The 15,867-nt window shown below is 45.9% G+C and overlaps 1 protein-coding gene across 1 annotated transcript in view; it reads right to left on the bottom strand.

The window, feature by feature from the left end:
- Window positions 1-15,867, bottom strand: part of cyth3b (cytohesin 3b) — a 32,301-nt gene that overhangs the window by 9,619 nt on the left and 6,815 nt on the right. The window contains exons 2-7 of the mRNA XM_031569243.2: window positions 4,726-4,808; window positions 4,251-4,315; window positions 3,205-3,271; window positions 2,776-2,894; window positions 2,134-2,214; window positions 1,728-1,840 (exon numbers count right to left, since the gene is read on the bottom strand). Of these exons, the coding sequence (XP_031425103.1) occupies window positions 1,728-1,840; window positions 2,134-2,214; window positions 2,776-2,894; window positions 3,205-3,271; window positions 4,251-4,315; window positions 4,726-4,808 (528 nt within the window). The remainder of the gene's footprint in view (window positions 1-1,727; window positions 1,841-2,133; window positions 2,215-2,775; window positions 2,895-3,204; window positions 3,272-4,250; window positions 4,316-4,725; window positions 4,809-15,867) is intronic.

Raw genomic sequence — 15,867 nt, 5'->3', positions numbered from 1 at the left:
CAGTCTCAACCTTGGCCATGAAGGAAGAGAAAATTTCTGATTCCATGATTGAATCTAGAAATTCCAGAATTCCAATCCAAACTAACCACAGAAATAAAACACAGAACTAACATTCCAGTTCCTAGCAATGCTCTCTGTCTGATTCAGAGGTAATTTCAGTCTGATGTAATCATGTTCTGATTGTGACAGCACACTGATGGGCAGGATGTCGAGGGCTGATTAGATTAGACCCCGAGGCCAGGCAGACAGAAATAAAGTCCGCTTCAGAGAGGCTCCCACGCAACCCAGAGTCACTTGCATGTAAACAAATCACAACACCGCGCTCATTCAAGTTCATGTGTACTAGCAACAACAAATTAAATGGGTCTGTTCCCTTCAGCCAAACAAATATGCACACACGCTTACACACACACACACGAACACACACACACACACGCACGCACGCACAAACACTCACACACACACACACACACACACACACACAGAGAACTGAAATCATTATCCCTGGCCTGGCCTTGTGTGTGAACTCAGTAGGAACCGTAACCCCCCTGCAGGCCCATTGGAGAGGCTTGTCTCAGTGGAGCATGTGTGACTGTATGTGTGTGTGAGATTGTGTGTGTGTCTGTGTGTGTGTGTGTGAGATTGTGTGTGTGAGATTGTGTGTGTGGCTGTATGTGTGTGTGAGATTGTGTGTGTGAGATTGTGTGTGTGGCTGCATGTGTGTGTGAGATTGAGTGTGTAGCTGTGTGTGCGTTAGTGAGAGTGAGTGTGTGGCTGTATGTGTGTGTGAGATTGTGTGTGTGGCTGTATGTGTGTGTGTGAGATTGTGTGTGTAGCTGTGTGTGAGTGTGCGTTAGTGAGAGTGAGTGTGTATGTGTAAATGCATGCCGCTTACATATGCGTGCATGCAAGCTTTTGTGTGCATAAGCGTGCATGCTTGTGTGTAGACCCAACCCAACGTGCTTCATCTGAGTGCCGTACAGTAGCCGCGTGACGTGTAGGGCTCTCAGCCAGAGGGTGTGGAGCCCTGCGCTATTGATTGCTTGATCATTATGATCAATCTCATTACTGCAGCAGCAGCCTACAGCCACGAGGCCATCACAGGGGAAACCGTATTAACATTAACAGCAGATCAGCGGTGGGAGGGAGATAAGCACTACATCAGAGGCTCTCTCCATCATACACACACCAAACATTATGGAGTACTGTGGGGAATGACATCATACACACACCAAACATTATGGTGTACTGTGGGGAATGACATCATACACACACCAAACATTATGGAGTACTGTGGGGAATGACATCATACACACACCGAACATTATGGAGTACTGTGGGGAATGACATCATACACACACCAAACATTATGGAGTACTGTGGGGAATGACAGCGCTGGTCATTTCAGTGCATATTTAGACACAGGCTTTTGTGTCCAGAAGGAAATGAGATGAAAGGGAAATGCATCAGAGCGGTAGCACTGAAACCCACCAGACGACATTCACTCAGGGTGCATTAAGATGAAGTAGAGGACAAGGTACATCAGGTCTTTGTCCCGGAAAGGTCTGTGGGAACACAATGGTACAGACACAGATGCAGGACAAACCTGCCTAAAACTCCCCCCTTTCCAGAGTTGCTCTAAATAGTCTGGCTTGCCAAGACCAAAAGCTAGAGCAGAGAGAGAACATGAGACTCTTGAGGATGTTGGCTTCGTTCCAGTAACTCACCTGTGGACTGAAAAACTCCGAGGTTGCACTGGCAGTATCGGGAGGCGAAGGCTTCCATCATACGGTCGATCTTCTGGGCCTCGCCAGGCAGACGAAAGCTCCAGAGAAACTGCCTGCATTGGGAAGAGGAGGAAGAGGAGGAAGAGGAGACTGAGGAGACTGAGTCTGTAGCTTCAGCATTTAAGGTCTTAAATCGCCAGATAAAAGTCAGTGATTTTAGTATCTCTGGAAGACATGCGCGCATGAATTTCCAAATTCAATTTCTATGGAAATAGTGTTGGAGCCCAGCTAGGAAAGGTCTGGGCTTAACTACTTGTTTTTTCTTTGAGTTCAAGCCTCTCGGATAACTGGATTGACATTCCTGGCCTGTGTGCCTTCTCTTTTCCAAGTGTCAGGAAATGCTTACCTTAACGCCTGCACAAGGTTGAGGTCAGCAAACTCATGGAGCTCCACAAATGCCTGCAGGACTTTGAGATTGAAATCATCCCTGAGGACACAGACAGACAGACAGACAGACAGACAGACAGACAGACAGACAGACAGACAGACAGACAGACAGACAGACAGCTCAGTAATGACTCACTAACGAGAAATGCTTGCTGTAATCTTGAGCAGCACCCACACCCAGCACTGAAGGCCCTGTCAGACTGCACCAGATGGAAGCCTTGACGAGGACCCTCTACCAGTCCCATCCAAACCCCCCAAACACACCAGAGGAAGCACCAGAGGCAGGGTCCAGGATGTTGTTACCCGAGTTATGTGGCACGAGAGAGAAATAAAATACCCCTGTTGTTGTGACAGTCTCTTCCCTACGCGGTGGTCTATTTACTTCAGACAGATAAGAAACACGTGTTCCCAAAGCCTGTCCTTTTTCAGCGCCCATTTCATGCTCACTAAATCCAGACAATCGATTTCCTGTGAGCTTTTTTTCTTCCTTTTTTTTTTGCTTGCGCCTCAGCCTCAGCGAGGAACATAAAACAGACCGGACCGTCGGCCAGAGGCTGAGAGAGAGGGAGGGAGCAGATAGCTGACTGGCTGGATGGCTTACCTCTCTCCCAAGTAGTCCCCGATGACTGTTTTGTTCAGGCCCTCGCCCTTGTACAGAAACTGAGAGATGTCCTCGGGGGTGTGCTGCAGCAGGTCGTTCTCCAGGAGAAACTGGATGCCCTGGAAGTCACACAGCCCCAAGGTCACGCAACAGTCCACATCATTAACACATGCAACAGTCCACACCATTAACACATGCACCAGTCCACATCATTAACACAAGGTCATACACCAGTCCACATCATTAACACATGCACCAGTCCACATCATTAACACATGCAAAGTTATGGCACTTTCACTGTCCAAATCTAGTCAAAGTAATATTCATCAACATAGTCTTGATTAGACATGGCAGAAATGATCATTAACATAGAGAAACAACAACGGCTTAATTCTCAGTATTTCATGAGGGTTTATGTTGTCAACATGCCTTCTTGGGATCCATGTTGAATTTTTTCCGGCCCATGGCGATCTGTTTGTTTCTCTGCGTTGTTTTGCTGTAAGACAAATAGGAAAGTGTCAGAGATGCCTTCCAAAAAGAAGCGTAACCAAACAATACCAGCCGCGCTAATCCATCACTTAAGTGGCAGAAAATGTACTGAGGCACTCAAACATGTCAGTGGTCGGCCAGCTATTCTCAAGGCTATCCAATTAGCTCCAAAGCACCAGCGGAGAGTACTGATGTATGTTAAAGGAGTTGACAGTCTGCAGCCTGTGAAGAGTATCACAGAGAAATGTCTTGCAACGTGCACAAATATGGTGGTCTGTAAAGAACTGCAGCTGGAGAACAGATATCCACTCATTAAGCACAGGGTAAACCAAAGAGGCCTTGGAGACAAGCTGCACCACAGCGTGTTTGCACAACATGTCTACTCCCCTTGCATCACAAAGGGTCTGGTACAGAGGGAGTAGAGGAGTTTAAGGCCCCTCGGGATGCCAACAAGCCAACACAACTCTGCACATTCCAACAACTGTTGGGTGAATTTGGATCTTTGAAAAAGTAAAAAAACAAGTCAATTTCTCCCTGCCATCGAGATACATCGCCATCATATTTCATATTTAAGTGCAAATCATTTTAGTGATATTCTGCTGAAAACACTTCAGCACTAAAAGCTGTCTTTTGGGCTGCGCCGTTTCCAACACCTCCTTAGAGAGCATGTGTTCTGGCTCCATTCTCTGGAACTGATACTGCACTTGAGCCCACTACATAAAGAGAGTAACCCCCCCACTGAAACACACATACTACAGATAAAGGAGGTTGGCAGCAGCTGTGTGTGTGTGTGTGTGTGTGTGTGTGTGTGTCTGTGTGTGTGTGTGTGTGTGCGTGTGTGCGTGTGTGTGGGTGCTGTGGGATTACTGGGCTAACTGGTAACAAAGGACGTGCCCTCCACAGGCCTTCCCAGCATCCTCTGCACTGTGTGAAGAGCAGCAGCATGGAGAAGACAAAAGAAGGATGATGGAAGGATGGAATCTCACCTGTCGCCCACGCAGGTCAGCTGCTCGATCTCAGTCATCACCTCAGCGATTTCAAACTTCAGCCGCTGGTGAGAGAACACAACACACCCATAATTTCCCTTCTGAGCATGGAAAGGCTTGAGGGGAGCCCATTGGCTTGAGTTAAAGCCTGTCAGGCTGGGACTCCATTTCATAGGCTGTTATTGGTCGTATTGACATTTCACTCAATTATTATAGTTGCATTGACTGCATACTTTTTGTAAGGTTCAGAAATCAACCAAAAACCTCATCAGCTAAAAGCTACAATATGTGATTTATTTATGACCATAACCTTGCATATACTTTTCAGATTGACATATAACGTTGACATCTATACCAATGGTGGAAAATATTGGTCCTGTAGAAGTCAAGGGGATTGGGTTGGCAAGGCAAAGACATGTTAGGAGGGGAAAGAGCCGGGGTGGGTTTCTCCCATCTCCCTTCATCAGTTTCTCACCTCAATGTCATCCAGAAGCTCTTTCTTTCGTCTCCGTATGTTTGACAACTCATCCCTCTCTTCTAAGGACAGGTCCTCTGGTACTGCAAGCGAAAAAGAAAAGGAAAACAAGAGCTGTTTTTAGTCCTCACTCGCATCTCTGACCTTGCATTTCACCAAAAACACAGACATTCCTGCAAGGAAAACTGAATCAACAAATCCATGATCTATTGCACTGGCTTGTGCTCCAGTTTTCCACAGTGCCTGAGCCACTTCACTGGAAGGTAAGAGACTGCATGCCAATAGAGAGGAAGGAGCCTTCATTATTAAATCCCAACAGCTCTGAATGCCCAGGCACAGGCCCAAACACTGAGCATCTGCTAAACTGAAGAATTGTTGATTTTATTTGTTAGGCTGAGAGTGGCTTCCTTGCTCTGCTATAATTAGCAAGCCGATGCTACAGTTGGCCGAGCCCCAAGTCATTTGAGTAGAGCAGGATATTGCTGCAATACATGCTTTATGTAACCCGTATTAAACAGACACACGCACGCACACATGCACGCAGATACATACACGCTCACACATACAAACAATCACGGGGGCACAAACACACACAGACACACACACACACTGTCCTCTTGTGGTACTATAGTCTGCCGAACAGATCAGTCAGCAGCAGCCTGCAGCCCCCACACCTCCATGTGTTACTATCGCTCTGAGTCCGAGAGCCAGGCAGGCAGGCAGGCAGGCAGGGGAAGTGGGTCACTTTCACACCGGAGCCGTGGCAGATTGGGCCCCTCATCCAGCCTCCTCCATCCATGGCTTGGGAAACAAAAGGCCGGTTGAATAACCTCACTAAGCTGCTTCACAATTAATTTGTTGTTCATCAATATCCGCAGGACAACCTTCTTGGTTGAGGGGGGGAATGACGTGATTAATACACTACTTGTACAAATCAATAAATGAATGAATAAGTCAAATGAAAATGAACGCTTGCTGAGTCGTTCATAGCAGCGAGTATAAAGCTGTGATTGTCAAGTGCTACCCCCGCAGCCAAACCTGCCGTGAGTCTTGCTCGGGCCGAGCGACAAGATGAGCTCCAAGGGCCCACCCCCCCATCCTCATGGCGGGCCTGCCCGCAGGCAGCCTACGCTTAATGCTCGAAGCAGAGTGCCTTCCCACTCACTCTCACACCCACACACACACACACACACACAATACACACACACGTATCCACATGGTCTCAGAATTCATCCGCTGTCAAATAACACAGAGATGGGGGGGTGGTGGGGTGGATAGTGTCTCCAATTGTTGAAGCACAGAGCTTGATGACAATCCCCCACTGTGTGTTTGCAAGCACACAGGCTAGCCAAAACGCTGGGTAATTTGATATCATTGAGGCTGAGGAGTTTCTCTCAAGCACATAATGAATTATACATGACTTGAGTCTAGTCAGGAAAAAGAAAGAGGACAGAGGTGACAGAACTGTGACTGTGTGTGTGTGTGTGTGTGTGTGTGTGCAGGGCCGGCGATTGCTATAGGCGAACTAGGCGACTGCCTAGGGCGACAAATGGGTTGGGGGCGCCCTAGTGTCGCCCTTGGACCTACTTCCCATTAATCATAGTTAGAATAACAAGCAAATTAAAACATGTTTATTAATCATGATCATCCTAGGGCGCCCCTTCAGCCACACGTTTACTTGTCAACCTGATTTTTAGATTAGATTTTTGAATTGATGGTTATTGTCGATCATTTGTCGCGGTTGCGTTAAGTTACGTTACGTTAGTTACGTGAGGGCTCCTGCACACTGCCAGGGTGAGCCGTGAGCATGTCAGCTACGTGACATTCGCAAAAATGAAGCGGTCAATACCATCTGGAGCACAGGGACGAAAACGAAAAAAGGAAGAAGAGGAAAAGAAAGCCAAGTATAGAGGTAAGTCTTCTCATCTCAGCCATTAAGGTGTCAAACGAAATACATGTAGTATTGTGCATCACCTAATATTGGACGTTTTATTGCTGTCACTTAGGCTAGCTATAGCTAGCTAGCGACTGTTACTTTGCTAATTTGCTACGTAGGCTATTACTAGCAAACGTAACTTCACTGATAACCTACATGGATGTAAATGTCAAAAGACCAATATCTGGATAACGTATGCTAGTTATGAAAAGTACAGTTGCTGTCTACATTAATTATAAATGGCATAAGTTCTGTTTAGTGAATTCACAACTAGCAGGTGCACACACAGTAACCATTTTGGGGATAGTGGTGGTGTTCACCCTTCTGTACAGTTCCTCCCCAGGAATATACTAAAAATGTTGTTTATTTTTGTTTTAAATTGGCCAGATGCACTCAGGCAATTTTTGCAGAGGCCACTGTAGAAAGGACGCCTGATTTGCCTCCCTCTGAACTTTGTAAGTAGCCTACACAACTAGTACTACTGTTGCTGTTTTTGTTATTGTTATTATTATTAGCAATTATTACTTTAATAATCACATCACATTAATACTACTAATTGTAATCAGTAGCCTAGTATTATTTAGCCTTGTGGCAGTAATTGTAATATATCTACTACAAGTTACATGGTCAGATAAAATTTATTTGTACAATGCAACTATGTGGTAGGATGATAGAAATGACCAAATGCAACTGTGTAACGAACAGCATGGATGAACTCTGTGTTTAAATACAGCTGCAGGAGAAGGGACATCCAGTAGTGCTCAAGGGGCCAGTAACACACAGGCCAGGAACACACAGCCTGCATCAGGTGAGTCTATTTAATAGTATTTATTCAAGCCACATCCATGCTTTAAAGTACAATAGAAACATGTTAGCATGTAAGAATACAATAGCTTGTTTTCTTAAAGAAGTTCAACCAGATTCATGATCATTTCACTTATTATATTAAACACCGCTTGTCTGGCTATACAATATGCTTGAATACAGGTGAAGGTGAAGGGACATCCAGGACCACATCAAGCACTCTGGGCACCAGTGAAACTACACTGCCGCCTGCAGACACCTCACCCTCCACAATTCCTGCTATCCAGGGAGAACCTATAGATCCTGCTGACTGGCCAGCCCTCTGTGATCCGGTAAGGACAGAGTTAGTTTGCAGAGGACCATACCAGACCAGTCCAGACTTTACATTTCCAAAAAGAGATGATGGGAGAAGCTGCCACCACAACAACTTCTACAGGAAATTAGTAAATGGGGAGAAAATCAAGAGAAGCTGGCTTGTATATTCAAGGAAAAATAATACTCTGTATTGCTTCTGCTGCAAGCTCTTTTCACAGAAAAATGACCACCTCATTAGGAGTGGCCTAAATGACTGGAAGAATTGTAGTGAGGTATTTGAGATATTTTGTAGAGGTACGTACAGTATCCATAAAAGCACTTTTGTTTGTAGAGGGTATAGTTAGGGTATAGAGGGTCATAATTTGCTTAAATGTCCTTACAGGTGCTTAAGAGTGTTTTGCACAGTTTATGGAGTTAACTTAATCCTAACTTTGAGTGTGTAATAAATTATTTAAACTAGTGCTGTCAAACGATTAAAATATTTAATCGCGATTAATCGCATTTATGTCATAGTTAACTCAAAATTAATCGTGATTAATCGAAACATTTTATCTATTCTAAATGTCCCTTCATTTATTTATTTTTTCCATCATTTTATTTTAATTTGAATGCCCTTATCAACATGGAAAAGTGAATTGGCTTGCTTTATGCAAATGTTTTATTTTATTGAAAACCAACATTGCCAAATAGGGCGGTACAAAATAAAATTTCAGGTAAACAAGGACTCAGCCTATATTGCAGTTAAACCATGGCTTAATATTGTATTTTTTTTTTTCAAATTTGCTGGGAACATAGCAGTCAGGCCTCTTATTTCAGAAACAATGAACTGTAACAGTTAGGTTACCAATAAAAGGTAAGCCTACTACTTCTTTGCTTTCAGCCAGCTGCCTGTTGACATTTTCAGACAACAGTGAAGCTTGCTTCTTTTGCACAACACAACTTTTAAAAGTAAACTTTCCATTCAGAAGCTTTTTATCATCCATTTCGCCGTATGGCGCTCACCATTCACTCTCAAACCGTAACGTTAGCCTACTACACAGTTTGCGAGGCCAAAAAGAACGTTAATCTAAAAAAAAAAATAAAAAAAAAAAAAATCTAAATCTCTCGCGTTAATCTCGCGATAAAATAATTAACGGCGTTAAAATGGGTTTGCGTTAACGCCGTTAATAACGCGTTAAACTGACAGCACTAATTTAAACTAATAAAAAAGAAAATGTTCTGAAACTATTCTGGTGTTTGTTGTCCATGCAACATTTATTGTTGAACTGCAATGTAGAATAGTATAATTATAAGTGGGTGAAAAAACTGCTATGCAAAGTTAAGTGATGTTAAGTATTGTGTGTGTGTGGGGGGGGGCGCAAAACTCAATCTCGCCTAGGGCAACCAAAGGGCTAGAGCCGGCCCTGTGTGTGTGTGTGTGTGTGTGTGTGTGTGTGTGTTTATGCCATCACAGAGTCTGCATTTTTAAACTGTCAGTTGGGTGAAGTAGGTAACTGATGATAGACATATTTTGATGACCTTGACATCCACACATCACTGAACACTGAAAACAACAATCACAGCGCAGTCTCAAAGCACCAACCCTAATCCACCATCACTCTTCTCCACTGCCTGTTTTGTTTGGTGAAAGGAGTAAAGTAGCAATCAGTTCTTGTTGGCATCCTTTGACTCCTTTGTTGGGAGACGTAGAGTTGGGAGACTACCAATGTATAAAGCAGTTCTGCAGAAAATATTCATGAACTCAAACCTGATCAGCCATCAGCTGGGCTTCTGATGAAATGCTTGCTGCAACAGTGTAACATCTAAGGTTACTTTCTTTCAGGAACATCCACAGGTGCACAGGGCAGGAGCTCAGTCCCCATTATGAGTCCCTACCTCCCTAGCAGATCAGATGCTGTTGGCCCACATGCCGGCAGTCCTGCTCCCCTAAGCCCATGTGACAGAATGACACACTATCATGCCAAGCCAACTGTGATGCCCACGGCACGGCCAAGCCTTCCTTGGTGCGCTGCCATGTGATACCCCGTAGAAGGAATTTCCGATACGCTCTAAATCTCTCGGCTGGACGCACCAACTGCTTATCCACATCTTGTGACTGTAAGGCTGCTTAGGAGGTGTGGGGTGGGGTGGTGGTGGTGGTGGTGGTGGTGGTGGTGGTGGTGATGTGCCTCTACATAAGGCAGCATCACAAGCCCTTCATCAGCTCATTGACGATGCGGAGCATGGCCGCCCTGCTGGAACACCTCATTCTGTCATTCCAGACACAGACAGATGCCCGAGACAGAAGCCATGATTAAAACAGGCAGATATTGGCAGACTGCTGATTCAAGAAATGGTCAGGTCAGGCCTGTGATCTTGTAGGCCTTACATGGGAGGCTCACTCAGTCCCAATAATAATCAATACCCCTCGGTCAAACGGTTTAGGTTTCAAAGGCTCTGGATCACAGCACAGCAGCACAGGTGGGGGGGAATACACCAGAGCTGGACTTCCTGGTTTAAAGAGAAGGCTGCCTCCTCGACAATGAGAGATGATGTCTGCACTGACTGGAGCAGCTCCTTCTCCTCCCGGGCAAAAACAGCAGGCTAGGCTCCACCACTGACCTCAGCCCCCTTCCACGCCAGAAAGCTTACACAAGCAACATCAACCTCTATCAGCACTCCTCATAAAAAGGCTCACTGTGTGCATGTGTGTGTGCGTGCACACACACACACACACACGCACATACACACATCAAAGCTCTTTCACATCTTTTACATACCCCCTTGGCTCCATTTCCAAGGCCTGCTCTTTCTGGCTCGCATGGCGGACATTTCAACGTTCCTGGCCACATCTGTGTGTGGTCTCCAATGCTGACCACCTCCACACAGGGAGGTGTGAAGAAGACTGACGACTGGTTGCTCTGCTGCTTTGACATTAAAGTTTTCCCTGACAGTTCTTCCCCCTGCCAGCCCACTGTCACACATGCATGGAGCTTGCATTCCTTCCAGAAACTACCCTGGCAAGTTGGACCGGCCTCTCTCTCTGGCCTCACAATCTCTTCACTTCTCTGCCTCTACTCTCTGTCTGGCCTCGCGGTCTCTTCACTGCTCTGCCTCTACTCTCTGTCTGGCCTCACGGTCTCTTCTCTTCTCTGCCTCTACTCTCTGTCTGGCCTCACGGTCTCTTCACTGCTCTGCCTCTACTCTCTGTCTGGCCTCACGGTCTCTTCACTTCTCTGCTCTGCCCCTGCTTGCAGGAGCTCCAAATAGAGAAGGGCCGTGAAACGACAACGAATCCCAGGAATAGGCTGTGATTTTTTCCTTTTTTTGTTCAACTCTCGGAGGGAAGGCAAGACCCGTTTTCATCTGAACGGTACAGTTCATGAGGCAGTACAGCTAAAATACTGTGGTGTACTGTAGCCTGTGCTGCTAAAATGCTGTTAGGAAAGTGAAGACATGACTGTGTTTCTGGCCAAGAGCTGGGGAACAAAGGGGAGACAACAGTCCAGTATCTTGCTGCTAACCATAGACACCACATTGAGCACTGCACTGCACTGCTTTGGCTCTGTCCAACAACTCATACATATGTACCTGAGAAGCTATGGCTTCTTTAACAGTTATTATGTTTCAGTCAGCCTCAAACCAGATTTCAGTATTTTGCAGTGTGCTAAGCAACACTTCCAGGTGCCACAAGAGATAAGCCCTGAAAAGCATCTATGTTTTGATCTACTTGTTTAACAGGTAACTGGCTGCTATCCGTGAGACAGTTCTCCACCTCCACACGTGGGTCTGAAGTAGAGAGGAACTCACGACGCCACCACTGGGTTTCAGAACTTACATCATGGCTGGACATTCTTTTTTGACTAAAATCGGAACTGGAAAGGTTGATCAGTAATTCTTTAAGACCTGTTCTGTTTCACACATGCAAGCTTCTGTTAGTCTGGCACTCACACATTTACAGGCCGTCACCTCACACTAAGGTTGCCAAAACATGCACAGTTTTCACAAGTTCATATGGGAAAAGGTGAAGAAGCATTTCAAAGGGCTTCTTTTCCAAATGTACGTATATACCTCTCCTGCAGAACACAATATCATAGAGAAGTGTTCAAAGCTCATTTCATACACTGAATGAGGTCTTTAAAAGACATGAAACCATTTACAATTAATGTACTTTTAATGAAGTGCCCTTTAAAAAAATCAGTAGCTTCCATCCAAAAAATACTGCAGAAAAAGACCTGCAGAAGCCATTAGTCTGGAGAAGTCATCTGGCTTGAAAGGCTCCAGACAAGAATACAGCACCTTTTGTTTTAAACTAATATTTTGAACATGAACGAACACTCCAAATGGCTCCAGATGGAAACTTCAGTGCAAAGACAGAGGACTCATGGAGATTTCAGACTGTGATTGACATCTGCTCTTTGATGTGAGAGCACCCCGATTCAACCTATATCCATACGCACCCACCTAGAGTGTGGAGTTAGAAGAAATAAAAAGGTTTTGCAAACACACAGAGATTACCTGGCACTCCAAAAGCATAACACTTAATACCCCCTTTCGCCACAGTAAAACCTGCTTGAGTGGGGATCCGGCACAAAAGGGGCATTCATGGCAAAGCTGTTTTAGCCTGCTCCTCCACGTCTGGGGCCCAGAATCCAAAGCTTCCTTCCTCTTCCTGATGGTGGTGAAAAAACAACAGGCTAATTGCTCTATTTTTGGCCCATTGACTGCCATGCTCTTCTGACCAATTAGATTAGTAGCTTTTGGCACAGGGGCTTGTTGTTCTTTATCTCCACTTGATTAGTGATTTACTTGCTCCATTTCCCACTTCTCTGCTCCTTATCATATAGTCCTCCTTGACCTTCAGTCTTCAAAGCAAAAGCTGCAGCTTAGTTGAATGAGCCACTTCAGATGTGCGATGTGGAGACCATGAGGATGTAATGGAAAGTGGCACATGAGGTCTTTTCCACTGAATCCTGAGGAAAATCAACTTTAGCCTCAGCTGTTGTAACTTAGCTGTCAGCAAAACTGTATTTCATTCTGCAGTGTGTGGCCCACATTAAACTATGTTAAAAGCAGGGCAATGCTGGGGACAAATTAGGCGTCGAAACTGGCCTGAAAAAGGACAAGCTTGTAACACAGCATAAGGGTCAAGCTGGGGGAGAACAGCACCGACCCCAATGGGTAAACCTGGGTCACTGTGTTGATGTGGGGAGGGGGGCTCCGTTGATTTGAAAACATGAACGAGTCATAACAAAGAGGTTGAGCCCAGCCACTTGGGGACTTTGAAGAAGTCAGGATTGGGACAGTATTAAGGTCCCTCGGATCGAATGGAGAGGCCACTGTGGACGCTCCTTGCCTCGCCCCTCGGCCCTCCGTGAGTCACTCAGGAAATGAGCGCAGGCTCTCATTCCAGGCCGTCTGATAGAGAGGCATGCAGAGGGAGACAAACAGGCCTCTTGCTTCTCTGACAGGACCTGTTTATATTGGCTCCCCCCAGCCAGACAGCACATCTGGAAACCAGTATAGAGGAGAGGGCGGGGGCTGGAGCACTAACCCCACACTCTCCAGTGTCTGTGAAAGAACACAAGCAGAGGAGAAATGTGTGTGAGGGAGGGCAGAGAGAGAGAGAGAGAGGGGGAGAGAAAGAGAGACAGAAAGAGAAGAGAGACCGGGATCGCTTTTATTGCGGATCGAATGTGACGTGGGTGGAGAAGGTCCGACATCCTGTGGTCTTTGGCTCTCTGGTGCTTTCACAAGCTGTTCTTTGTTTTCTAGAAGCTTCTGGACCATGCTCTGGCACCGTTCATGACGTCTCCAATGAAATCTCCATCTGAGGTTGGGCTTTGTGGTTCCTGTTATCATTCAGCCTTTTTGAACAACTCCCACAGAGCACCAGTCCACATCATAGAAACCTCCTCATTCACCGTCCTGTCAGGCACTTTGGATAAAGGTATGCACTATCATGGAAAACGCCAGTAGAAATGAGTCCATGTGAACCTGGCTGGACTGTGACTGTTTGCTTGGTCACAGGGACATCTGGAGGCTGCTGCATCTCAACAGGTTTGGCCTCTTCACCTGGGGAACCATTCTCACCTGCTAGAGTTCACAACACAGTTCCCAACAGTGCAGGATTCTCAACTCCCTCTCATCACCTTGAAGCTTCGCCCAGTCTGAGGAGATCCTGCGGGGCCAAGTGACTCCCCGTATCTCCAGGAAACATCCTCTGTGTGAAACAGCTGATCTGAGCCCTCGCCTGCTCTTGAAGTTAGAAACAAAACAACACACTTGACTCAAGGTTACTACCTTCGGGCTTTGAGCAGCCAGTCCCCTGGTGGCCTTGACATCTTCATCCTAACATACACATCCTCTTCATCCTAACATACACATCCTCATACCAAACACATGAGCTCACAGCAACAAGAATACAAAGCCCACCGAAACAAAGCAAATAACCCCAGGCCTGTGAGAATACCAGGCCCAACAATGCAAGCACATTTGGGAAAGCATGAAAACAAAACACTGGTGAAAAACAAATGAAAACAACATGATGAAATGAAATGCTGGACAGAGAGAGAGAGAGAGTCATCTGAGGACAGTTTGTGGGCCTGTCCAGCCCACTTAGACTCATGTGGTAAGCCCTTGATTATCACCCCTCTGCCCATCCCTCTGATCCTGCTCCATCCAGCTTGATGATGGATTGACTTTTAAGCTGCCAGCCTTGACAAGTCAGCCTTGTAAAAGCACTGATATTAGCAGGGCACAAAGATGACTGATACAACACTGAAAAAAGACTACAGACCACAGATTTGTCCTCTGGCAGTGAAATTGACTTGTTGATATTACTAAGATGCTTATGATAAGAACTGTCTTTTCATCATGTTCCCTCTATACTACACACAGCTACATTTTTGTTCGGATAAAACTACTATAATCACTTGTTTCTTTCGAAGAAACCCAATCCTAGTGTAGACAGGGGATAAGGGAGGGATAGCATCTGGGGGCATTGGAAGGGAACCTCCCACACAAATGAAACCTATTGGACAACTGCAAATACAATATCAGAGAACTGTTTGAATATGCAATAAACAACATCAGAATCAATCTAAATCATACACACATTCATCTCCAAACCCTACTGTGGCTGAGTCGACCAGTCAGCGGTGATAATGCCATTAAGATGTCATACTGCAGGATCTGACACTGAGGACCTGAGCGACTGTTCTATTTTGATCCTTCTTATCTTTACTCCACATCCTCATTCTCTAGAGTCCATTGTTGGCGTTAGGATGCTGATTGGGGTTCCACTGAGTCTGCATGCACGGCTCATGTGCAGATGTGAGGGGAGGGGGAGGGGGAGGGGGAGGGGGAGGGGGGAGGTCAGCGCTGATTCACTGCCTTTAAGACTCAGCCTGCCAACTACCAGCAGTGGTTCACCAACACCACATTACTTTCCCTGGCTGCTCCGGTGTGATCAGTTGCATATGACAGCTGCCTGTCAGCCTCCACTGTGATGTGTCATGTAGTGATGCTGGCTCACACCATGATATCTTCATCTCCTGTCACTGACTTCTTTTTCAACATGTTCATTCGATCATTCACATTAATAGATTTATAATAGTGCCTTTCTCCAGTCATTAGCACTGGATCACACATAATATTGTCCATTCTTGAGGCTACATTAATAAATCATCACTTTAAACACCAACGCAATATTCATTGCACAGACTTGCATAGTTTCCTTGCATAGTCTGGTTCCTGCAGCTGGAGCAGGGGTAGGGGAAGCGTAAGCTTCAGACTGCTGTGCGTCGTGTCTCCCTCCCTGTGAAGAGTGACAACCAGCTAGTTCTGAGCCCCTGACCCCTAATCCTGCCCCTGTCATCTAGCCCTGCTCTGACTTCCTGAGCAGGCCCATGTGTTTCAGCCCAGCCCCAGTCCCAGCTGCAGGCCCTGCAAATCCCCCACAACCCCCACAACCAACCGCTCAGATTAACCAGCATCTCATCCCCACTGACGGAATGCGAGGAAATGTGACACACACACACACACGTACACACACACACACACACACACACACACACACACACACACACACACACACACACACACAC

The sequence above is a fragment of the Clupea harengus genome, chromosome 1, assembly GCF_900700415.2.
Source record: "Clupea harengus chromosome 1, Ch_v2.0.2, whole genome shotgun sequence".
NCBI lineage: Eukaryota > Metazoa > Chordata > Actinopteri > Clupeiformes > Clupeidae > Clupea > Clupea harengus.
This window is presented reverse-complemented; position numbering and strand designations above follow the sequence as displayed.